Genomic DNA, 26,571 nt, shown 5'->3' with positions numbered 1-26,571 from the left:
TCTCTACACCAAAAAGCTGAATATCTGAAAACATTGTAAATGATTGAAGGTACATGTGCTGTCTGGGTTAACTGTACATGAATGTAAATGTTTCTAGTTATTTCATGAACCTTACCAGTTATGAGCTAGATGTCTGCTAGAATACCAGGAGCTTAAGAATTTTATTTTAAAATTGTTCCCTAACAACTATATAGGCATTTTTGTTTCATATATCCTTGTATAATTTTAATTACCTTTTTCTGTTTTATAATATGTTGGTTTAGTAACTCAAAACACTTCTTATATTTTTTTTAAATTCAGGAATATAGGATACCAGGGAGTAGTCATGAAATAAGAAATAGACGTTGCATTGGCCATTGTCATTTGTATCAGATACTAAATCATTTTTTAATTTTATTCTCAAAATTTTATATAAGTGAGTACTATATTTCTGTCATCCCTTTTTTCTGATTTTTCTTCACTCAAAAATTAAATTTATTTTTAATGATTCACAGTTTTGTGCAAACCAAGTACAAGTAACTTTAATAAAGTCTAGATAGTGTTAGTGTCTAGTAACAGTTTCAACATCAGAGTCAGAAACCGTAGTTACGCTGTAATTATAAGTGTGCTTGGAACTTTCTTCTAGCCTTTTCCTCCTGTGTCTTTATATTTAATAGTTAAACATTTTCCATAAAACCATGAATTTACAGAATTTTTGAGGTCTTTGTCATAGATTATTTCTTACATAGACACACATATAATGGTCAGGGACAACAGGAGAGAGTTTGTCATTAAACTCCTTTCCATAGAAATACTTGTTTTTAATTAATCCTTTAATTAACACTTCACATGCCCTTTCCTCTTTAGATGTTGACTCCCTTTAACTTAAGACTTTGACATGTAAGGATTAGACTGAAGGCCTTCTGCTTGTTAAGTGGGTATCCTTTCATTACTCTCAGTCCTCTTTCCTAATCCTGAGATTTAGATACATGTGCTTTCATTTCTATACTAGCTAGCATTGGATGGTGGCAGTTGAACCTGTTTTTAAGATTTAAGATATATAATCCTTAAAAACAGGTTGCTTGATCAGTCCTCTCAGTTTACCTAGCCTAGGGTTTCAGTGACCTGAGCGAACCAAAATAAAATAACAATGCTTCAGCAGAAAGATCTTGACAGAACTGTTGAAGGTAAATGCTTTCCTTTCCAAAGTTCTTCTAGTCAAGCGTGCTGTAGTAAGTTGCCTGTTAGGTTAAAAATAAATCTTATATTGATGATTTTGGATAGTTAGTATAGAGAAATTTAGCCAGTTATGTATACCTGTAGCTATAGATAAATTATTTGTCTTTAACTTGACATCTCCATGTAGTAACTAAAGCATTCAATACTTCATTATCAAATGTTTGTCCTATAAAACATGGCCAAATTTAATATGCCTGGCTTTCATTTTTCAAAATAAAACAGGAAGACATTCTTTTATAAAAGTTAAAAGTAGTTTTTTGAAGCAAGTATGCTGATTATAAGTAGGATACTATGGTTGCTATTATTGTACTTCCTATGGGGTTGCAAACCCCTTCAGCTCCTTCAGTTCTTTCTCTAGCTCCTCTATTGAGGACACCGTGCTCAGTCCAGTGGTTGGCTGCTATGAGCATCTGCCTCTGTATTTGTCAGTCTAGGGGAATTCGAGGATGGGGAGGCGGGAGAGGGTGGGTGGGTGAGTGAACATCCTTAAAAAAGCAGGGGTGTGTGTGAGATAGTGGGTTTCGGGGGGGGTGGACTGGGAAAGGGGATAACATTTGCAATGAAAATGAAGAAAATATCCAATAAAAGATAAATTTTAAAAAGTAGGATATAATGGGGACAGTCACTAGATAGCTCATTTTCTCTCTCTCTCTCTCTCTCTCTCTCTCTCTGTCTCTCTCTCTCACACACACACACACACACACACACACACACACACTCTCTCTCCTGAGATAAGATACTCACAAGGCTTGTTAAAACTACAAGTTGAGTAGCATTGCATAGTTTGCCATACCAGCTTTAAGGCCTGTGAACTTAAGGAGTCAAATTGTGAGGGCTGGAGAGAGGGCTCAGTGGATGAGAGCACTGGCTGCTCTTCCAGAGGACCCAGGTTCAGTCCCCTACAAACACAGGGCAGCCCACATCTGTCTGTAACTCCAGTTCTGGGGATCTGACACCTCACACAAACATGCATGCAGTCAAACTCCAGTGTACATCAAAAATAAATTACTAAGGGGCTGAAGAGATGACTCAGCCATTAAGAGCACTGACTACTCTTCCAGAGGTCCTGAGTACAATTCCCAGCAACCACATGGTGGCCACAACCATCTGTAATGGGATCTGATGCCCTCTTCTGGTGTGTCTGAAGATGGGTACAGTGTAAAAAATAAGCAAATAAAAATTAAAAAAAAAAAAATTCACATGTACTCAGAAGCAAGAGCAAATCTGCAGCCTTGTTCAACGTTTCTTTAAAAAACAAGTGTGTATGTGTGGGGTCAAATTGTTAGTCTTATTATATTTGTTGTGATCATTGAAGCTAACAGTGATATTTCTGTTTGGCAAATAACAAAATGTAGTTAATGCTAATGATAGTCTTGTGCTGATAATCTTAGGTCATGATGTTGTTTGTGTTTATGTTTTACCCCTAAGAGACATAGTCTGAAAAGGGTTAAGCAGCTTTTGTAAAGTTTGGCCAGCTAGCTAGCTAGGAAATGTTAGGATTGGGTTCTGAATCTTCTCATATAGTTTCCAGATAAGTGTGGGAAACTCTTCTGTGTTCTGTAGTATTTTTGTTATTTCCCTCTGAATAATGTGATGAGGAATTATAGGTACAGAAATGAATTAAAGTATTCTGAGGTCTTTTCATTTATTATAGGTTTGTTTTGTGGTTCTGATCTTAAGTGAACATGTCTACTGCTTCCTCTATTCCTCCTGTGCTGCATTCTTTCCTTAACTCTCTGAAACTGAAGACTGACAAGTCTGTTCTATTTGCAGTTTAGTTGATACACACATATTCTTTTCTTTTTCAAAATTAACTTCACTTTATATCTTTTCAAAAAGGTTTAGTTTTTATTCCAGTGTATGTTTTTGTTCGTTTGTGTGTACTATGCATGCACACCAAAGAGAGTATTGGAGTTCAGGCAGCTGTGAGCTACCTTCTGCTGGTTCTGGTACCTGAACCCTGCTCTTCTCCAAGAGAAGTGTGTACTCCTAAGCACTGAGGCATCTTTCCAGCCCTGAACACATGGTTTTTAACAGACTTCTTAAAATTATGGAAAATGGTTTAGAATAAGGGAATAGTTGAGTATAGAATGGGAAAATATAGACTAATATAACATGTTCTGTAATTGGCTGTAAGCTTATAAACAAACAAACATCTTTTATATATCACATTCAACTGACTCACTTACCTATCCTTCCAGAACAGTGAATAATATTTGAAACCATTTTATTTTCATCTATAGCCATTAAAGGTCAATATTTTTACAACTTCAAAAAATAAAAAGATCTCCTACAATGCTATATTTAATTTTTACAGTTGTATTCAAAACAGGTTCTGGATTCCAAGAATGTAGATCAACTCTGTTATTTACTGCAAATTATTTTCATTTTCTTTTGATATAGAATATTCTGTGTAATAGATTTAAGTGGTGTACCTTTCTCTTCACCTTCCCAAACTGCCTACTTTTTTGGATTGAATATATTTTTTTGGATATTACATGACAAAACAAATTTCAGATTCCAAATAAACCCTTCAAGAAAAATGTTACAAGCCCCCCTTTTCCTGCCATATTCACACAACTGTGCTCAGCTCAGTATTGATGCTGTAAACATCAGGATGAGCTTAGATCTAGATTTGCTTTCATAATAAAGTCACAATGATGGACTTGGTTAAATGAATATGCAGGTACTTTAAGTAGAAATGGTCTCAGACTCAGCCTTAAATTTGTTTCTGAAACATTTATGGAGGCTTTTTAATTAATGAGACATGTTACTGAGCCCTAAAGATATTGTTCTTGGTCTGAGAGAACTTGTAGATGCTTGGTGTGTGATGGGCATTCTAAACTCTCTCCTTTGCAGTTATTCATTCTTAGTCATCATTGTTTACTTGGTCTTTTCATATCTGTCTTCTTTCATGTTTCTGTCTTCGTCCATCTCTTGACTTTCTTAAACAGTGTAGACTACACAGTAAATACAGTCATTATCTTAGAAAAATCTTTTATTCCTAAACTCTTCTATGCTTAAATCTGAAAAGCCCTACTTATCTTCTACTCCATGTATTCACAAGTGAATATTGCCGGAGGAAATTCATCATTCCTTCTTACTTTTCCACCTGTACATTCTTGATCGCAAGTGTTAAGTAGCGGTCCACTCCAGACATTTTGCAAAACAAAAAAGGAGAAAACCAGAACAAAGACAATGTATCCTGGTGACTTAATTTAGAACACTTCTGTAGCACATTTAGCTATACCCAGTCCACTAAACTTACTTGGCAATTTATTGAGAAAATCTACCTGGCAAATTAAAACTCCTCCATCTTTGCTAATTTGTATCTTCTGACCTCTTTTGTAGAGGAACACTTTTCTTTTCTAGAGGAAGTGTTCTTGTTTTTACCAGGAACTAATTTCTTTCCATAAACATTATATAGGGAAACTCATTTGTTGGAAAACTTTCTTTATATATTTTTACTAAAATATATTCTTCATCCCTTTTATCTCCTCAGCCACCCATAATTCAGTTTCTGACATGTTCAAAGTGCTCTTGTCAGAGGCACCACTTGTATATTTGTTAAGTCTAAGAGTCCTTAGTTTTCCTTATTTTTTTCAACTTGTCAATAACATTCAACCTTGTCATCATTGGATGTATTTGAAGTACTTGTCTTGGTTTTCAGGATAACTAATTTTGTTCCCGTTTCATTGGCCATTTGCTTTATAGAGTCATCCACAGTCCTTTACTTAGTATCTAAGTGTTAGAATTCCAAAAAACTTTGCGTGTTCTTTCCTTAACTTATTGGTACCTATCCTCATAGCTCTGAGAACTATTAAGAAAATGTTAACACTCAGGTTTATATTAACTGCTTTGACTTCTCTGAGTTTTGGACCTATGTGTTTTATTATGTACTTAGCACCTGCGTGTGGATGCCCAATGCATTTCCCCTGTTACCTTTTCACTATTCTTTGCCACAACCCATTTATAAAAGCTGAAATCTGTGAGTTTTTCTTAGTTGATATCTTCCTCTGCTTCTTTTTCAAACCCATCTCTGGAGTTCTCAGACTTTCTAGAGTTTCCTCCTTCCTGTGATCTTATTTTTAAATATTGTTATTACATTTATTTAGGTTTGTGTTGTGTGCATGGACACACATGGGCCATGGACTGTGTAATAGAAGTCAGAGGATGGCTGCAGGAGTCAGTTCCCTCCTTTTGCTCTGTGGGTTCTGGGCACCAAACTCAGCTTGGCAGCAAGTGTCCATACCCCAGCTCTCAGCCTTCTAATACTTCCTTTCCTTCCTCTCTCCCTTCCTCTCTCTGCCTCCCTTTCCCTCCCTCCCTCCCTCCCTCCCTCCCTTCCCTCCTTCCTTCCCTCCCTCTCTCCTTCTTTCCTTCTTCCCTTTCTTCCCTCTCTCCCTCCCCACTCCCTCTTCCTTTCCTCCTTTCTTCCCTTCCTTTTCTTTTTTCCCTTCCTCCCCTCCTTCTCCTCTCTTACCCTCCCTCCCTCCTCCCCTCCCTCCCTCCTTCCCTTTCTCCCTTCCTCCTTCCCTCCCTCCCCCACTTCCTAGTGGTATTAGACCCTCCTGAATGTTAGTAGTAACTCTACTACTTCTCGTACTAATCCTGTGGTGGTTTTAAGAGCAAATATAGTTCTTTGAAAGAATTTGCCTAAATTCTTAAGATGGCCCAGCTCTCTGAATTTTTATGCATTTTAATTGTTATATCATTTCACATTCCTTTAGTTGTATTACCATTTTTGTTCTTTGGGTTTCTAATACCAGTTTTCAGACATATATTGTTTGTTTTAAATAACGGAATGATAAACTTTCACTTATCTGAATATGCTAGTGCTCTCCCAGTGAGTTTTGTTTTATGTCCAGATCTTGTATTCTGAAGGTTGTGAAAAGCCATGATTTGATGATACATATTCTTCATCTTTTTAGTGGTAGGTAGTTCAGTACATTATTAAATGATAATCATGTTACCAGACCCATCTACTACTTTATGACTTAGTTTTATTTTTTTAGGATAGTATACTAGAAGAACAGTTACGAATGCATCTTCATTGTTGTTTGACACTTTGTGATTTCTGGGAGCCAAATATTTCAGTTGTCACCATTTTATGGGAGTATTATTGTAAGAACCTGGTAAGTAAACAGAATATGGATTTGCTCCAAAAATTTGAAATTTATAATATTTGAGGGGCTTCTTATGATTTAATTTTGCAAAATATGAATTTTTCAAGTACTGTTTTTTGTTTGGAGTAGGATGTAGCTTGCAAGCATTTTACCTTTCATAAAAGTTGTTTGTAGAAACTGGCATATGGGATCAGCATTTGGTGTCTCTTCTCTTTTGAATGGGAAAGCAAAGTAACCAGAAGTATGCAATCATACAAATTATAAATCTCTATTTATAAATCAAAAAATAAATTTTAAACTTGAACATTTAAAATTTTTTAGATTTTTATTTATGCATATGTGTATTTTGTCTGCATATATATTTGTTCACCATGTGTGTGCAGTGTTTTCAGAGGCCAGAAGAAGCCATCTCATCCTCTGTAACTAGAGTTAGAGATGGTGTGAGTCACCATGTGGATGCTGGGAATTTAACTTGGGTCCTTTGGGAGATCAGACGGTACTCTCTTAACTACTGGGCCATCTCTCCAGCTCCCCTCACTTATTATAATATCATAATGCTTGGGCTTTGATACAATTAATATTCACTGTTGTTCACAGTAAGAATCTCAGTACCTGAGTAATTTTTAAGCTATATATATTATAGACACACTGGTAAGGAAAAAATTAAAATGCCATTTAACACAGGACAGAGTTTTTTATCCTTCTATGTGAAGATAGAAGATTGTGATCTTTTAACTTGATCTTTGGGTCTTTGTAGAAGAGTCTGGGCTGAAGGTGCAGTATACATGGAGATCTAAGAGGGCATTGTTCTTTCACCTGTGGTGCTTCTGAAGGGAATAGAATGACTTGGAGAGATGGTACATAAGTCTGATAGACTGGTAACCTGAAGGGGTGAGAACTGAATTCTAATTAATTCAGAAAATGTTAGATACCTCCAATGTGGTATCAAATATGTTTGACAATGTGGTTTATGTAAATAAATGAGGTACAGGTAAATTAGTAGTAGTAATGTACACAAATAATGTGGCTAAAGTAATTGGATTTAAAAAGGAGAGGAAGAATTAGGAAAATAAAAAAATTGAAAACATTTTAAAACCTCAGTTAGTTTTGTGAGTAAGAAGAACGGGTTTAGCCTGGCGATGGTGGCGCACACCTTTAATCCCAGCACCTGGGAGGCAGAGGCAGGTGGATTTCTGAGTTCGAGGCCAGCCTGGTATATAGAGTGAGTTCCAGGACAGCCAGAGATACACAGAAACCCTGTCTCGAAAAACCAAAAAAAAAAGAGAATGGGTTTAGGATGTTTGAATTTTGGGATAAATAGACAACTTTCTTTCTCAGGATAGAGAATGGCAATGGAAAGTATTCCAGCAAATACCAAATTTTATTTATACCTAGAGCTTATTAAATTAGAAAATTCTGTGTGAAATATAGTATAGGATGGTTGGAAAAATGACAGATTTTGAAACAAAACGTGTCTAATGTTAGTCAGGAGTATTGTGTCACAGAAGGCTTGGGAAATAATTAACAGAATGCCATAATCCAATTTTAAGTAATTCCATTGCTCAGAGAATGAAAATTCCAACATAACAAAAGAAATGAATGAAAGCATGAAGTAACTAAATTCTAATAAACTGATTTATTGGGAAGTACTACAGTTTTATAAAATCACCATCTTGTATGTTTAAGGAAATGGAACATCTAGACAATGAACATTAGTGTTTGTTAAAACTGATCAGAAGAAGCTGTTGGGAATCACTGAGATCAGCAGATTGGCCAGCAATCTGATCAACTTTCACATCACAGAAAACGTGTGTCTTTATGAAATGCAGTAGGAGCTATTTTAATGAATATTCTACCAGTGATAAGTTCCAGCCAAACCTTTAATACGGTCAAGCTGTCTTTACTGGTATGTTAAGTATCAAGGAAATGAAGATGTGAGAATAAACCAGAATCCACTGTATATGTGTCTGAAATGGTCAAAGAACAAAATCAATGAAATAAAAAAGAATAAGTGACCTTTAAGGGATACACACACACACACATACACACACACACACACACACACACACACACACACACACAGAGAGAGAGAGAGAGAGAGAGAGAGAGAGAGAGAGAGAGAGAGAGAGAGAGAGAGATAATGTATATGCTTGGTTGACACTTGTACATGCATATTCATTGTAGCACTATTTGCAATCCTCAAGTTAGGGAATCAGCTATGAATATCCATAAGAGTATGAATGGATTCTTTCCTTTTGTGGCCATTGTTACAGTAGTATCAGCTACCAGATGAAGTTCATTCCCTTTGACCTTACCAAAGCAAGAACTGTAAAAGCATTCTAGTACGTATCTTCACGTTTGGGGAAACATGTCTTTCCCATTCTGCAAAAACCTGAGACAGAAGCTGTTTTTAATCTGTGACTATCTGAAGTGTTGATGAAATTCAGGTCATTCAAGCATGTGATAAAGATAAGCATGCTGGGAAAAGTAGTCTACTTTACAGGGGAACTCTCATCTTTATTGGACCTGGTACACAGGAAGATACTAATGGCACAGGTGTCCATGAAGGGACCAGCAAAGTGCTCATCACCAGGATAAAAATAAACAAAGATGTAGGCATAATGTTACTGCACACGGTGTAAAGCTTATCTTTGTATTACTTAAATGCTGATTTCTCTGCCCGCATATCTGGTTGCACTCTGGACATGGCATTGAAATGTTTATTCTAAGAATCTCTAACTCAAAGTTGTGTTAACATTGCTCCATATTTATTCTGATTTGTCAATAAAAACTGATCAGCCAGTGACTGAGCAGGGGAGAGAATAGTACTGGATTTCAATCCTAGTGGAAGAGGGAACAGTGAGGGAACAGAGAGATAGAGAGAAGTGGGGGGGAGGGGGGGGAGAACATTTAGCAAAGTCCAGGAGACTCCATGGGAACACACCTAGAGCAGGAAGAGCCAGACCTATACTGAAATCCAAGTATCTCAAGGAGGTACTGGGAGGTAGCTAGATTAGAATAGATTAGTATATTCTAATCCCAGAGGATTAGAATAGATTAATAGCTACTCAGATATTGTGGTGTAAAGCTTATTAAATAAATCTTATAGACTCATTTATTTTGGGAGTTTGCAGAGATAGAGAAAAAAATTACCACATTTAAAATTACTCTAACACAAAAACATTTAAAAACTCTTGAGTAGAAAATCAAGCAAACCTGGTGGAAAAGGGAAAATCAATAAACAATTGAGAAGATTCAAGAATAATCTTATATACACCTTTTATGAAAAATGACTTATGAAAAAAGCTGGGTAAAAGAATTTGATATATATACACAATGAAGTTTATTCAACCATAAGGAACAACATTTTTATAATTTGGAAGTATTGTTATGATAAATGAAATAAGCTAGACTTAGACAAATGTCTCATATGTTCTATCATAAGTGGAATCTAAATTTATCTAAAACAAGGTATCAAGACCAGGCATGTTGACCCATGCCTTTGATCCCACACTTGAGGTGAAGTCAAGCAATCTTTGTGAGTTTGAGACCAGCCTGGTCTATATACAGTGAGTTCTAGGACAGCCAGGGCTACATAGAGAAACACTGTATCAGAAAAAAAAAAAAAAAAAAAAAAAAAAAAAAAAAACCAAAGCACAGAATAAAAGGAAGTTTTAGGGATAACAAAGTGACTAGTCAGAATGAATGGTAAAGGGAACTGAGTATGTGATCAGACCAGTGATATGGTGGTTTAAATGAGAAATATCTTCCATATTCTCAGTCATTTAAATACTAGTTTCCCAGTTGGTGGCTATTTGGATACGGTTAGAAGTGTGGCCTTGCTGGAGGAAGTTTGTTACTAAGGGACATGTTTTGATATTTCAAAGACAAGCACCATTCTCATTTTCTTCTAATTCCTGTTTGTGGTTCCTGTTAGTGTTCAGCAGCTCCAGCCACCCTGCTTGCTTGCTGTCATACTTCTCTGCCATGGTAGATGCCTATTCTTTAGAACCATAAGCCAAGTAAGACTTTCCTTCCACAAGTTGCCTAGTGTTATAGAATTGTAACCAATATAACATGCTATACACATGTGAAAATGTCATAGTGAAATCCATTGTTTTATATAATGAAGATCTATGTTAAGTGCTCATTATCCAAACAATTAAATTACATAACAAAAACATTGAGAACCATGGAAAAAATAGGTTTTAAGGGATATAACTTCATTGGACAAATCATGTGGTAAAAACACATTTTGGGAAAAATACAAAATTTAAAGACCCCATCATGTTTTCTGTTTTTATGTAGTTAAAAAAAAATTGGGGGTATATGTGGTAATTATAATCTAATAAAATAAATATTTGTAATTACAACAGGTCAAACTTTTATGAACTGATTGGTGTTTGCAGCTTTAATTTTTTTTTTCCTAAGAAACTTGTACTTACAAAAGCCACGTTGTGGTTTTGTTTGTTTTTCATTTAGAATAGCTCCTTCAGTATTTCCTGGCTTCCTTTGAAAGGCCTTACTAATATTATCAAGTCACCACTGTCGATGCTGACACTGGTGAAGAACTGCTGTTGTGATAAACAAGACCCTAATCTGTATAAATCCAGCAGCAGTTACATCATCTTTCTTTGCATTTTGGCAAAAGTTGTTAAGAAAGCAATGAGAACCAGTGGCCCTCATCCTTGGAAGCAGGTTAAAGGAAGGTAAGTGCTGCATCGTGTCTTTTTGGTCATGAGTATTCACCAGTACATTTCTAACTGCAACTATTTATATTTTTAAGTTAACTGATTATTGGAGTCTTTGCATATTTAAAATGTATTCCTTAATCTAGGATGCCAAATTTTTTTTATCTTGCCAATATGGTATAAAGAGGAACAAACGTAATATCCATAAATTAGAGGATTTCAGTTTCTTATTCATCTAGTTATCACTGAAAATTGGACTTCTGTATATTAAATACCAGAGTATTAACAACAGCTTTGGCTACAATTAATTGTAATATTATATAATCCTTTGCTTATTGAAAGTGATGGAATTTTATTTTTTAATTTCTAAAGAATGTTTTTATGGTATATTGGTAGCTATTAGGTTCATTGTTTGATTCTTTTTCAAAATATTTTTATTTTTATTATTATTATTATTTTACTGTTATTTATTTATGTGGACATGTGTGTGTGTCTGCATATGTGCATATGCCTGAGGTTAGGGGCATCCTTTGGAGCTGGAGTAACAAGCAGTTGTAAGCTGCTAATGTGGGTTCTGGGAATTGAACTCTGGTCCTCTGAAAGTACAATATATTTTCTTAACCACTGAGCTATTTTTCCAGCCTTTTTGTTTTGTTGTTGTTTTGGGTTTTTTTGAGAAAAGGTTTCTTAGTGTAGCTCAGCTGTACTAGAACTCTCTCTGTAGAGCAGTCTAGCCTAGAACTCATAGTGCTCCACATGTGCTTCTGCCTCCACCACCCAGTGATTGTTTAAATTTTTTGTGTTCTTTGAATCCAGATAGTTCAATGTTGCTTCCTTAAATGAGACTTGACCAGAACCTAGTATAGCCAGATATTTCTAATGTTTTCATTTGGGGACTATGCCTACTTTTCATTCTGGTTTGGTGTTCTCTTCCTCTCCTTTTCTCTCTCCTCTTCTCTCCCCTCTTCCCTCTCCCCTCTCCTCCAGTCTCTCCTCTCCCCTCTCCCCTCTCCCCTCTCCTCCCCTCTCTCCTCTCCCCTCTCCTCCCCTCTCCTCCCCTCTCCTCCCCTCCCTCCCCTCCCTCCTCACCTCTCCTCCCCTCTCCTCCCCTCTCCCCTCTTCTCCCCTCCCCTCCCCTTTCTTCCCATCTCCTCCCCTCTTCTCCCCTCCCCTCCCCTTTCTTCCCATCTCCTCCCCTCCCCTCCCCTTTCTTCCCATCTCCTCCCCTCTTCTCCCCTCTCCTCCCCTTTCCCCTCTCCCCTCTCCCCTCTTCCCTCTCTTTCCATTCTCCCCCCACCTTTGTGTGTGTGTCTCTGCATGCATAATTGGCCAAAACTTTATAATAATACTGTGTCATGAATATTGGAGGACAAAATGTTTAAGTGATAGATTTTAGTAAATGAAATAAACTTAACTAATTTTCATGTCTTGTAGGATATATTCTAAGTTTCATCAAAAAAGGATGGAAGAACTAACTGAAGTTGGCCTACAGAACTTTTTCAGCCTTTTTCTACTGTTAGCAGCTGTTGCAGAGATAGAAGATGTAGCAAGCCATGTTTTAGACCTCCTTCGTTTCCTCAGGCCTGCCTCCATGTCACCTCATAGAGCCCTTCTTTGGAAGGGTCAGATGGCATTTCTCCTGATGTATGCCCAGAAAAACTTGGACATTGGTGTTTGGGCTGACAAACTATCATGTGAATTTCAAGAGAAAGCAAAGGAATTCTTGGTATCTAAGAATGATGAAATGGTACAGAGACATACTCTATGGACAGTGCTTTGCATCTATATTGATGGTGTTCAAGAAGTATTTGAGACCAGCAGTTGCTTGTATCCTTCTCATGAGCATCTTCTCAATGATGGATTTAGCATGTTACTACGAGCCTGTCGAGAATCTGAACTCAGGACAGTGCTGAGCTTTCTACAAGCTGTTCTGGCCAGAATCAGGTATGTTTTCTAACAAAAGTAGTGATAAGCTTCATTTTTGACATATAGTCTAAGTGTAGAAGAGTTGTTTTACTACTACATTGGCATAAATCATTAGTTTTTCAAACACTAGAAAGTTTTTATGCAGACACAAGTAACAAAAGTAAACTGAGAACAACAGCCTGGTGGGATTCTGGAGCCCTGCATTTAGACCTTTCTTCTGTGTTACCTCTATGTAAAGTGTGAATTACCAAAGACGCAAGTTAATCTGAGCAAGACTATGAGTTCAAATTTGATGTGGCTTTTAGAAAAGTCTCTGGAATTTTGTTCCCATGGAACAAAACCATGGAGGTATGGGCTATTATGTACTATTTTATTTTAATTTAATATTTTTTATTTGTATATGTGTGTGTGTGTGTGTGTGTGTGTGTGTGTGGTATGTGAGTGGATATACAAATTTTATGGTAGATATATAGGAGATGACAGCTCACCTTCTGTCCTTTCACTGTAGAATCTTAGGGATCCAATTCTGGTTTCCACAGTAAAAGCTTTTACCTGTCAGCTGTCTCTCCGCCTCCCACACTGTACAATTTTTTTAAATAGTATCTTTAAGTTGTAGCTGAAAGATTATTTGTAATCTCCACTGCCTCAAATATTTCCTTCAGAATCTGTATATTCTGAAATTAATGTATTATTTTAACAGAAATCAATTATACAAGACATATTTTTAGATCTGTTCAAATTGTACAGATATGCTAATTTACAGAAATACTCAGATCCTAAATTAATGATGGATAAAAACTACAGTTATAATTTGAATTTAGGTTATTTTGTAAGTTTTGCTTTTCAAGTAGGTGTTAAATTTATCACTGTGTAGGCATCTTTGGTGAAAAGTTCCCTAGAACGTGTAATGTAGAAATAGGGATTTTTTTTTGTAGGCTGAACAGAGGGCTAGAGACACCTAAAGCCCACGTCCAAAAGATCTCATACCTCTTCTGGACATCTCAGGCACCTGCATTCATATGTGTACATACCACCATACAAATAGACTGCATATATATATATATATATATATATATATATATATATATAATATATACACATATATATTATATATATATTATATATATATAATATATATATAATATACATATATATTATATAATATATATGTTTATATATTTTATACATATATAATTTTATTTGAGATTGTGTCACAGATAATGTAGAAGCTGCTTTAATAATATTACATTAAAAGGTTAATTTACAGAATTTCAAAATTTATGCAATATCAATTTGTCTCTTCCTTAATTTTCTTTAACCTGATTTACATGTTTTTAATCCTCACTAGTTTTTATATGTATGTGCTTACCCAGAAGTTTTCATCAGTAGTTAATTCCCTGGCTTCTCCAGAAATATTCAAGCAAGAATGTTAAAAAAAAAATCCTCAGATTCTTTGATGTGTGAATAGACAGATAAGTAAATTAATAACCAATTTCATAAGAAAAAACCTTTTTAATTATGGATCTTTGAATAAAAACATTTTTGAGGTCACAGATTTTCTATTATCTAACAAAGACTGATTTCATTTTATTTACTTTTTTTTTTTTAAATAAGTAGTAGCATTTCACTGGGCTTTCTACCTTAGCTAGAAATTTCTTTTAATTCTAGTTTTAGTTTGTCTAAATATGTTTGTTTAATGTAAAGACAAGAAAGTGGGGGCACTATTGAGAACTGTTCTGGTAATTAGGAATTGCCATCCTTGGAAGATTTTAAAACATCAGAATCAGAAGGGAGGGGAGAGTTTTGTGTCTTGAGAAGAAAGAAAGTAGCATAATCAGTTTCTCTCTTCTCTTGAAGATGGCTAAGTACCTTTTAAACCAAAGTAATTTTATTTTGAATAGATTTATTTGGGGAGGGTGATGCTGGGGATTAAGATGGAGTCTAGTCTAGCATGACTTCACACTCATGATGTATTTGAGGCTGGACTGGAATTCATGATTTCATTCTTCTACCTCCTACATTCCAAGTGTTGGGCTGGCAGGTGTATGTTACCATGCCTGGTTTTTACCTGGTTTTACATAGTTTTTAGCAAGGATTTATAACCTGTGCTCTAGCAGTTTTTCTTTTTATTGTTAATATTATTTTTGTGTCATGAGTATAGTTGGGAAAATGTGTTAACTCTCATCTTCATGCTCTAGGTAAGTGGGTCTCATCTAGGAATGGGTATGTTCTTCAGGAGATATTTGGTAATGTCTGGAGATGTTTTTAGTTGTCACAGCTAGGAGGTTGCCACTCACATTTAGTGGGTGGAGACCATCATGCTACTACTAACAGTTCACCTGGTAGATCCCACAGCAGAGCTCAGCAGTCCCAAGGCAGAGGAACACTGCTAATTCTGATTCCCTGAGCACCTTTCAGACATTCTCTGCTGTCTCTATGTTTAAAGTGGTTTTGACCCTTTTTCCTTTGCTTAGTATTTTCTGGGCAATTTTTTATGTTGGTACTTGAATACTTACCTACTTACTTTTAAAGACTACTTAGTGTTCCATTAAACAGACATATCAAGCTTTATTTGCCCTGTTCCTAATAATGAAATTAATATCATTTACCATGCTGTATTTTTTGTTGTTGTTGTTGTTGTTTTTGTGTTTGTTTGTTTGTTTTGTTTTGTTTTTTTTTTTTTTTCCGAGACAGGGTTTCTCTGTGTAGCCCTGGCTGTCCTGGAACTCACTCTGTAGATCAGGCTGGCCTTGAACTCAGAATTCAGCCTCCCAAGTGCTGGGGTTAAAGGCGTGCGCCACACTGCTTGACACCATGCTGTATTTTTATCATACCACATTTTATTTAACATTTTTATATATGCATGCATTTGTATACTTGAAGTATATTTGCAAATTGATTTCTCAAAATGAGTTGCTATGTGTTTTAGATATGAATGGATATTACTGAGCTTTCTTCATTTTTATTCTTAGATCACTGTGATAAATAACTTAGGAAATGAATTCTAAGATAGAAATAAAGCACTGAGTTTAGTGGAAATTCCTAAGAAGAGAAACAAACATTACTATGAAGCTTAGGGATAAGATTTTGTAAATGATTTATTTTTTTTCCCTACTTGCTATGTAGCCACTAACATTTATTTAAGTCTTCTTAAGAAACTTTTTTGATAATTCAATAATACAAGTACAGTGAATGGGCTGGAGAGGTGTCTTAGCAGTTAAGAGTGCTTGTTCTTAGGGAGGATCTGGATTCATTCTCAGCACTCACATGGCAGCATCCCAACATCTGTAACTACAGTTCCAGGTGATCAGATGCTCTCTTCTGATTTACATGGACACCAGGCACACAAATGGTGTACAGACCTACATGCAGGCAAAACCTTTACACATAAAATAAAACTAAAAAAGCCTTAAAAAGGTAAACTAATAGTGAGGAATTCAAGATTTATTTCTATGTTTTTAAATATTTACAATCTGTAAATATTGTCTTCTTTATTAATTCTTCCATTTCTATTTATAGATGAAAATGCAATTATAGATGTGTTTATCCCATTAAATTTTAGAATTAAGATTGGTTCCACTAACTGCCTTTTTATGTTGTATTCCCCTACCCACATAGCCAAACTAATGGCATTACTTCTGCATTGTTTAGCAATAGCAAGTACTTTCTTTTTTTTTTTTTTTTTTTTGTTTTTTTTGTTTGTTTGTTTTTTTGTTGTTGTTGTTTTTCGAGACAGGGTTTCTCTGTGTAGCCCTGGCTGTCCTGGAACTCACTCTGTAGACCAGGCTGGCCTCGAACTCAGAAATCCGCCTGCCTCTGCCTCCCAAGTGCTGGGATTAAAGGCGTGCGCCACCACCGCCCAGCTGCAAGTACTTTCATGAGTAAAGTCTGCATATTGAATACAAACCTGATATTATTATTGTTTGGGTGCATCTGAATGAGTCTTTTCCGTTTTGCTACTGAATAAAAAATAGTTGCTTATTGGAGGTATTTGGTTGTCTTACTAATTTTTCAGTTTATGAATCAGTAAAATGAATGGAGAAATGTGGAAATGAGTAAATTATATTTATCAAAATATTTGTCTGATTTATTGGTATCATATCAACCACCTCAGTGTCATTTTTGTGATTGAAACAAAATTTTGTTCTTTAAAATTAAATTAGTAAATTATTTTTGCATTAAAACCAATCTAAAGATTATAAAAATACTGCATAAAAGTACCTTATGAGTGTGGATCTGTGGATGGGGACTATGCTGTTCAAGAATTCAGAGATGATTGTAAGAACTGCAGGGAAAAAGTACACACAATGTGGATTATATATAAGGTGAAACAAGTTTACATTTGTGTTAGTAAATTTTCTTAACTGGTTCTAGATTGAGTTTGCTGTTCTTGGAACAGAGTGTGTGTCTATGTGTCTGTGCATGTGTACACTGTTTATTCTGTAGACCAGCCTATGAAAAAGAGACAAATGTTTATATTGTATACAGACGTATATTTTTTGCTTTGTTGTAAAACTTCTATTTAGAAAATTTTATGTAGGTTTCAGTGGAGGCCAGGGATGTCCTGGAGGCCTAAGAGGGCATCAGATCCCCTGAGCTGGAGTTAACAAGCAATTGTGAGCTCTTAGATGTGGATGCTGGGAACCAATCTTGGGATCCTCTGGGAAGCATTCTTAACCACTGAGTCACACTGTGACTGAGAACAAATGCCAAAAGAACTTAAAATCTTACAAAATTGATGTCAAAAATACAGCTTTGAGGGAATTCTGTGATCAGTGTGAACAAAGTGAAGCAGCTGTGTACAAGTCTTTTAATGCTGTTACATTTTAGATTTGTTAACTTGTAAATTTCTGAATCTTGGATAATAATTTGGACATGTCTGCATTAAAACCAATCACAGTGTATACAAAAGACTGTGATTTGGATATTTTTATTTTAGCATTTTCAAGATAAATATTGGCAGCATAGGCAAGCATTTCCTTTAGAATATTTTGGTGAAAGTCCCCAGAAATCATACAGAATTGTTTACTTTAAAAAGAAAGGGTAGGACTTTTTTTTTTTTTTTTTTTTTTTTTTTAAGTACTCTGGTTATCAGAACATTGTGGTTTGTTCCTGATTTCTTAATCCAAAAATCTATAATTTTTGTTGGAGATCATTTTGTAGCCTACTTGAATTACACTGTTTACTAAAAATACAGAAAAGCTCAAAACATTTTGGGTAGCTTTTAAAAATTAAAGCATGGGCACCTGCTCTTCCTGCTTTAGAGTTGAGAACAAAGCTAAATTCTTTGACTTTTGATTTAGGTAGAGAAGATGGATTACATAGATTGATGATATTTATTCTTGGCTGCATCCCTGGCCAAGGAAAAGGATGAAATACTTTACCTTAACAATCTCCTCTGTTTTCAAATTCAGATGGGAATAAGGTACCAGCCCTTGCATAAATGTATGTGCAATGTGAGAGAGAGAGAGAGAGAGAGAGAGAGAGAGAGAGAGAGAGAGAGAGAGAGAGAGAGAGTGTGTGTAGTGTAGGTGTTGAATAAGTAACTGTTTAATAACTGTATGATAAAATTATAGAATTAAGATTACTGATTACAGGGAAAAACAGCTTCCTCTAGGCTGTGAAGAAATAATAACTTCATCTGCCACTTCCTGCTAACTGAAGCTGATGGCTCACCAGAGCATTCTTCATTGCTGATTAAGTAGCATTGTAAAAATACTGACTTGGTTATGGTAACTAAATACCTGTTTAAAACTCTACATGTCAAGTAGGCTTATCGGTCATCTTTAGCATTTTACAATTTCTTTATGGAATCACATTTCTAGTTTTCACTTGCTGTTATTTGAAGTTAGTATAAAAAATGGCAGTCTTTCATTTGTGGTTAGGTGTAGCTGAAAGCTTTTCTTTAATTATATCCATTCGGCCTGCTATAGCTAAGGGTCTGTCAGCATTTCCATTATAAACCTCTATTTTCAGGTTTTATAACATAGCTATGAAAATTAGCTCTGGGCAAAAACTTGACACATAACGCCTCATGGGATTCTCCCTCCTCCTCATCCCCCTTTTTCATTTTTACTGATGTAAGGGTGAGTGGTTTCAAAATGCCTTTTGGCACCTGCAAATATCATTTTGAGTTAAAAAAGAAACAATAAATTTTTAGGCTTTGTAGTTGTTTGTTCTAACACTTTAGGGAAATTGTGGACTTATGAATTTAAGCCAAATGGATATTGATCAACTGACATACTATTTTATATTAAACAAGAGCCTAGTATCAAAGAAGTCTACAGGTATTGAAGTACTAGCCTAAAACACTAAATGTTGAGTCTAAAAGTATAGTAGAGCTTAAAGGGGGTGATCACATTTTTGTAACATGGCTTATATACAACTTCTTAGAAGATTAAGCCTCTCTTCCCTGACCTCTTTTTCCTCTCTCTCCTTGAGGTTATGTAACTGTCTTGATAGAGGAGGAGTATGTGACAAAACATGTGTACACATGCATACGTGAGTTCAGATACATACTTTTAATTTCCATCAAATATTTTCTATACTTACTACTTCCTTTTATTGGTGCAATATCATTTATTCTAAACAAGTTTTCTTTTTTCGGGGAGAAAACTGAGGGTGCCTGATTAGGAAAGTAAGTAGTACCAGAGGAGGTACTCCTGAGGGTCTTCTGTGCTATATACTATGCATGCTGTTTCAGAAAAAGGAAGATGAACACTATGGATAGCATGCAGGCTTCTTCCTTTCATTAGTGTGTATTTATTAATGAAGATGGACTGTAGCTGTAATTACTGAAAAATAGTTTAGTGCAAGTAAACCTTATTAGGTAGAACTTTTAAAATAAACTGAATCATTTCTGTTTTGCCCCAAATGCCTATGGTATTTCATCATATATACTACTATGTAAATTTGAGGGCAGTGTTATATTAATTTGGGGGCGAGCACAAAAGAGTGTTCCACAGAGAAGTATATTTCCAGACTGTATTTGAGAAATTAAGTCAAGATATGTTGCTTACTCAAGACAGCCATCTCCCATACAGCTTTGGTTGCTTCAGAGGTGGCACAGGTATCTCTTAGGAATGTAATATAAATCCTAGTATTTAGGGAATATATAAAATATAAGCTACATTTTTATGTCGTTAAGTATTTTGACCTTATGGGGGCTAGAATTCTATACTATATTTATCTTACATATTTTGTAAATTCATGTAGTAATACAAACTACATTCTATTAGATTAGTAATATTTGGTTTTTTTGGAATTTTGCTTCAGTTTTGTACTTTTTCATATATAGGTATTTATATCTGGGTCATTTATTGAAGTGTCAATGAAGTTTGCTATATAGATAATACATTTTTCTGCATCACAATAAAGTGATTTGTTTTTAAAGATCATGTAAGAAAATAATTATATACCCATATCTTTACTGGCAAGGGTTTAGAAGTGAAGGTTTAAATATGTTATTTCTTTTGTATATATGTGTGGGAGTGGAATTGTTGCTGCTTAACTTTTGCTAAACTATCTTGAAGGGACAATATCATTTCATATTTCTTCTTTCCATATAAACAAGATGTATCATATCGCCAAGAGATCGCAGCCTCAGTAGTATGGCTTCTACATGATGTTTCTATTGTGATCTTGATGAGTGTCACATGCTGCCTCATTGTGATGCTGTCTGTACTTCTCTGGTGACTAATGATACTGGACATATTTTCATGTGATTATTGACCATTAATCACATAAATTAGATAAATTTGTTCATAAGTTTGCCCATTTTAAACTACGTTGTTACCAAGTTATGGACCCATCAAATATATGATCTACAAATATTTCCCCTATGGATTAGCTTTCCTGCTGATGTCTTCTATGGTATAAAAGCTTATATTTTTGACAAACACCTGTTTTTTGTTGCTGTTGTAGCTGGCACGTTTACCTTCTCGAAGAAAGGGTCTGTTTATATGATTTTAATCTTAGTGATATTCTGTTGATCATAGACAAATAATTATGCATCTCTTTGGTCTTCAAAGCCATCTATAATCTGATTTCTAACATCAATTATGTCTTTTTTGTGAATTGCTCTTTATTTAATTAATTGAAACTATCATTGCTTGTATTTTTCTTTCAAAACTCATTATTTAGACTAAATAAAAGATGGCCAAGGTGATAGAATGAATCTGTGTGCTGAACCAGTTGACAGTGTGTGAAAAGCATGATTTTCAAAGGATTAAATTCAATAATGAAATTGTTAAAACCAGAAGTCAGAAGTAGTCAATGTTTCTCCTGAGGGGTTGGCAGGCAGGGTAGCAGAGAAAGGAGGGAAATAAGTCATTTAGAGAAGTCATTTAGAGGAATTTGAGGGTAATAGAAAGATGATTTTACAAATTAGTACATAAAAGCTGTAGATGAAGTCAGAAAGTCTCATGTATTGAAGGAGTGAGTCAGTAGTTCAGGAAGCCAACAGGTGTTTCTGCTTTGTTTCTGCTTCTTGGGAAAATTCTAGCATGCTTAATAGTTACTGCAGGGAGTAACACAGTATAAAAGTAAGGACTTAAAGGTTCATAAACCCTCACTACTCTTGTTAACAATACAGTCTTAGGAAAGCACTTCTGGACAGTGTTTACTGCAGCAAAGGGCAGAAAAATGGGGCTGGAGAGATGACACAGAGAAATTGTATTGTGATTGGATGATTAAGAATAGCTGTCACTCTTACGGAGGACCCAGGATGCGTTCGCAGCACACACGTGGTTCACAACCATACACGACTCAGCTCCAGAGGATGTAACACCTTCTGATCTCTTTGGTTACTGGGTATGTGCAGACATAATACTCATACGTATAAAAACCTTTTTTTAAAAGGCAGAAAAACAGTTGGATAGTACTGACTTATGCCTACCTAAAACAATGGTTGTATTAATCTCTTATTATTGTATGAACAATATTACCTTTTAAACATCTGAAATGTATGCTTACATAAGTATCTTTACTCTTGAAAAATGTATTTCATTTGAATTGTTCTAATGTTATTTATTTCTTTCAACTTTATGGTGTAATTATTTTCTGCAGAGAATGCATATTAATGCATAAAAATGTTTATTTAAGAAATTCACATAATACTTTGTATCTATTAAAGCAGACACATGTGATCTGATCAAATGAAATCTATTTACTTTTCCATGTGTGTATTACGTTAATGATAGACTGATAGGAAAAAGAAACTTAGGCATTTACTTAAGTCATAAACATTTTGTATTGTTATTTTAGTCACTATTTTTAATAGGTAATGGCTTATATTTCTCAGTGTTTTCTCTTTATACAGCAGATCTTGTAAGTATATACAGGAAAGGAGAGAGTAGTGCTTATGTAGTTACCATGTAAATTTAAGGCAGAAATCTAAAATTCATCTCTGTTTATTGCCTCCTAAGCATCTTTGAGTAGAAAGGACCTCCAGAAGATTTAGAAAATACATTGTTTTTTTACTAATTGAAGGTTTCAATGATACCGAAAAGTAAAGCTCATCATATTTATTGTATGTAGCTGAGTTGTTTGTGGCCATTTTATTTGGTTTTCCAACTCAATAAATCAGGCTATTCTAATACTTGAATAGGGGAGCAGATTGGGTAAGAGAGCTCTTGAGCTTCTTGTCTTTGAAAAGTAAATCCAGTTATAGTTTGTTATATTTCATATTTAATTCTAATTCCTAATTCATTAAAATTTTGTAAAGTTTGTAAATGGGACTTTAGATTTATATTTTCAAGATTATCTTTTCAGGAAATTGAGAAATTAACCTTTATGAGGTTTTTGGTTTCTTGGGTTTTTTTTGCCGTGTAATTACTGCCAAAAGTTTAAAGTTACCAAAATTATGATGAGAAATGTGGGGTGAAATAATAGAAAATCTACTTTTCATGGTCACAGAGGAAAAGAGAAGAGAAAGGGGTATTGAAAGAACAGTGATAAGGGATTGAGAGCATTATGTGGACAGGGTCAGAAGAAAGGCACCTTGGAAAGAAGCCACTTTGTTTCTGCTCAGTTGTGTAGGGAGGTAAATACCCTGAAGTTTGTTACATTAGTCAATGGTAATAAATTAGAAGATGCTGAGCTGAGGTGAAAGTGTTGCTGTGTTTGTTCTCTTGAAACTTTACACCTCTCAGATCCTTGAAACATTAGATGAAACTCAGTAATGAGCTTGTGGGAAGCTAACCACAGTTTGCTTACACAGCACTATGTCATGCTAATTATTAAAAGACATGTTGTCATAATACATATGTTGAAGACCAACGAGTCCCTTTTGTGACAGGTTTGCTAACGTTAACTCTTCTTCAACTGTGGGATAGATAAAATCAACTAAAATTGTGACTAAACCCAGAGAAACTCAGTGAGATAGATACACTGGCATTGTCACTTGGTTCTACAAGGGAAGTACTCACTGGGAAGCCAGTAAAATTTAAGGCCCACAGATACATTGTAGCAGAGAGGGAAGGAAGCCAATCTCTTCATTATTCCCATAATTGCTTTTGTATTAATAGAGACTTAGAAGGCACTGTATATTACAGACAAAACCCTAAATTTGATGTAGCTTGAGATATAACTGGCTAGGCTAACTGTTGTTTGTCCCTCCAAAGCTGTTGAGTTTAACATGTATTTTACAGAGAACGTCCAAGCACGTTTTCTTCTGGCAGATGGGTTTACTTTTGCCACCATATTGTTTATAAGGAATATCCTTGTCTTTGTCCATCCTCCTTGTAAAGAAGAATGAGTAATTGCTTTCTTAAATTTAATTTATTAACATTTTAACAAAATTGAGAACAAGTAGGGAGTGAGACTAGCATTCGAAACTCTTAATTTCAATTGTTTCTTCTTTACCTTACAAGATACATATTTTTCTCTCTTTAGGATGTCTCTTGTCAGATTTAAGGCTTATTTAAAATGAAAAGAAAGCTGGAGCAATTTTCTTTATTCCATTTCAGTCTCCTAAGGCCTATTTCCCCCTGGTGAGCTCATAGCAACAGGGGGGTTTAAGGGAATTCAGCTTTCTGCAAATTAATGTCTCACATCATGAAAATTCAGGACTTTTTTTTTTTTTATCTTGAAAAGTAATACAGTGAGTGCGAGTATTATTTCTTGCCAGCGGGTGGAAGATGAATGATTTTGTCACAGTTTTACTGCTTGATGAGCAGTGTCCTGAGGGTCAGGCTTAAGTCTGTGTCACTATGCTGCTCATTACTCTTGAGCTAAATAAGGGCTGATTGGATCTAAATTGCCTAGCACATGGGCCACAGATGAGCTCAGTGAGCAGGGGATGACCTGCTATTCAGTCTGGGAGTAACCCCGGTGTGCAAATGCAGCATTAGAACACCGTGGGAGAATGAGAGGCTACCGGCTGCTGCCAGCAAAAGAAATCGAAATGTAAAAACTCTTTGATGCTGTGATGTTAGAATTTGAAATGTAGGAAGTGACAGGTTGATGGTACTTATCAGCTTTGCCTGGATTAGAGAACAGTGTCATCTTGCTTATATAATGACAGAAGAATGAAGCGAGCAGCTAACTACTGTGCAGAGCAGGGCCACTGCTGTTGCCACAGGCGGGCATTGCTGCCTCCTACTGGCAGCTTTCCTGGAAACCTGGAAAGTATAATGAAGAGAAAGCTTCCTCTCCTGGTTTCCAGAAATCTGGTGTGCTTTTTGGTGGTTAAAAGCTGCTAGTAGAAGAATATAAAAACAGGGTGGAAAGTAGACTTAAAGTCTGCTTGATAGAGTAAAAGCATCAGTCTGGGGAAAGTGGTTGTTCTAGAGTATTCGAGTGAAACAAGGGTTTATAAAAGGAAAGTATTCCAAACACAGGGCAAGAATCCCTCTCGCATTCATCCTGAAATACTGTTCTTTCAGGAGACGTGGAGTGTGTGAGTTGATTACTCAATTATGTATTTTTATCAATAACAGCACTTTGCTAACAAGTAATCCTTGGACTCTTACAGACTACCAACCATAGTGTTAACACAGTTTGAAAAATACCTGATAAAGATTCAAAGTAAAAATCCTCAGATTATGTAGAATATGTTGCATAAATTTGTTTCTTGGGAAGGGATGGTACAGAAGACAAATGCTTCTTCTATATGCCAAATGTTTTAAAAAGCAAAACTATCAAGATCTCATACAAGATTGCTTTCTTTAATTTTACTTATTCAGGTGTGACTTAAAAAAATCAGTATCAGACTCAAGTTTCTATCTTAATCCAGGAAATGAGAAATGAGACTAACTGGAAAAGCTACCTGTCACGTAGGAGTTACTCTTGCTGTTCTGTGGAAGCCTATCATATGTTTCTACTTCATTTGCATTGTAACCCAACTAGATTAAATAGAACCAAATTAGTGGCTTTTAAATATACACAACCATTGACAGCTTCTCATCAATGGCACTTTTGATACCATAATTATCTATTATCTCTCTCTCTCTGTCTCTCTGTCTCTCTCCCTCTCTCTGTCTCTCTCTCTGTACACACACACACACACACACACACACACACACAGGTCAGCCCTGAAATCATGTACATACAAGTACCACTAAACAGGCAAAGCTGGTGTTGTTTATATATTTATGTGTTTAAATATGGGCGTAGCAATACTACAGAAAAGTGAGGCCATGAATTTGAAAGGGATGGGAAAGCATTTGACATGCTGTAGGGAGGGGACATGGGAGGTTTGAAGATGAAAGACAAGAGCCCATTGCTATTTGGGAAACGTTAGTGCTTTGTTTGATTTTTTTTTTTTCAGTGATAAGATATATGGAAAGTATTTTGTGTCCCAGCTTTCTGTCTCTACTCTGTAGTTACTATACCATTCCATGGTTGTCATTCATAAAGCATAAAGCATTACAAATCACTGACTTTGTTTGGGGAAGTTTTTTTTTTTTTTTTTTTGTAATGTATTTTATAATATAGAGCCTTATGTGTAACTCTACAATATTATTGGGAGCCACAATTTAATTAAACTCAAGGTTTATACATGTGCATATGCTTATATCCCACAACCTTTTTTTACTACATAGAAAAGCATAGAGTAAAAACTTAGATTACTCTTCTAGCTTGTTTGTAAGAAGGAAACTGCAATAGTAGAGACGGCAAGTTTTCAAATATGTGCTGAAATGACTAAAATTATTTCCAAGGGTTAATTTTTGTTTCTTCACCTGTTATTAATGTGCCCAACTGTTTTTTTGATTTTTTTTTTATAGCTGGCATATAAAATAGTTCTTAATATAACTTCAATATTTTTATAGCTTCAAGTTTTTTTTCTTCTTAAAAAACTTTTTATTGTTTTTTTGTAAGTTTCACATCATGCACATCAATCCCACTCATCTCCCTGTCCTTTCATATCTGCCATCTGCCCTTGCAACCTCTCTGCTAAAAGAAAATGTATATATATATGAGAGAGAGAGATGGGGAGGGGAGATACTCTGTGTTATACAGTTACACACACACACACACACACACACACACACACATATAATAGCTTCAAGTTTTAAAATTTTATTTAAAATATAGTTAGATTATTTTTCTCTTCCCTTTCATCTTCCAAATCTCCTCTTTCCTCTCCTTTCAACACATTCTGTGTGGCC

The 26,571-nt window shown here is 35.4% G+C and overlaps 1 protein-coding gene across 1 annotated transcript in view; it reads left to right on the top strand.

Moving 5' to 3' along the window:
* The window catches only part of Mms22l (MMS22 like, DNA repair protein), a 102,799-nt gene that overhangs the window by 24,899 nt on the left and 51,329 nt on the right, over positions 1-26,571 (top strand). The window contains exons 11-13 of the mRNA XM_076924071.1: positions 6,234-6,353; positions 10,827-11,053; positions 12,470-12,979. Of these exons, the coding sequence (XP_076780186.1) occupies positions 6,234-6,353; positions 10,827-11,053; positions 12,470-12,979 (857 nt within the window). The remainder of the gene's footprint in view (positions 1-6,233; positions 6,354-10,826; positions 11,054-12,469; positions 12,980-26,571) is intronic.

This window comes from Arvicanthis niloticus, chromosome 25, assembly GCF_011762505.2.
Source record: "Arvicanthis niloticus isolate mArvNil1 chromosome 25, mArvNil1.pat.X, whole genome shotgun sequence".
In the NCBI taxonomy this organism is placed as follows: Eukaryota; Metazoa; Chordata; class Mammalia; order Rodentia; family Muridae; genus Arvicanthis; species Arvicanthis niloticus.
Note: the sequence above shows the minus strand (reverse complement) of the source record. Positions and strands in the feature narration are given on the sequence as shown.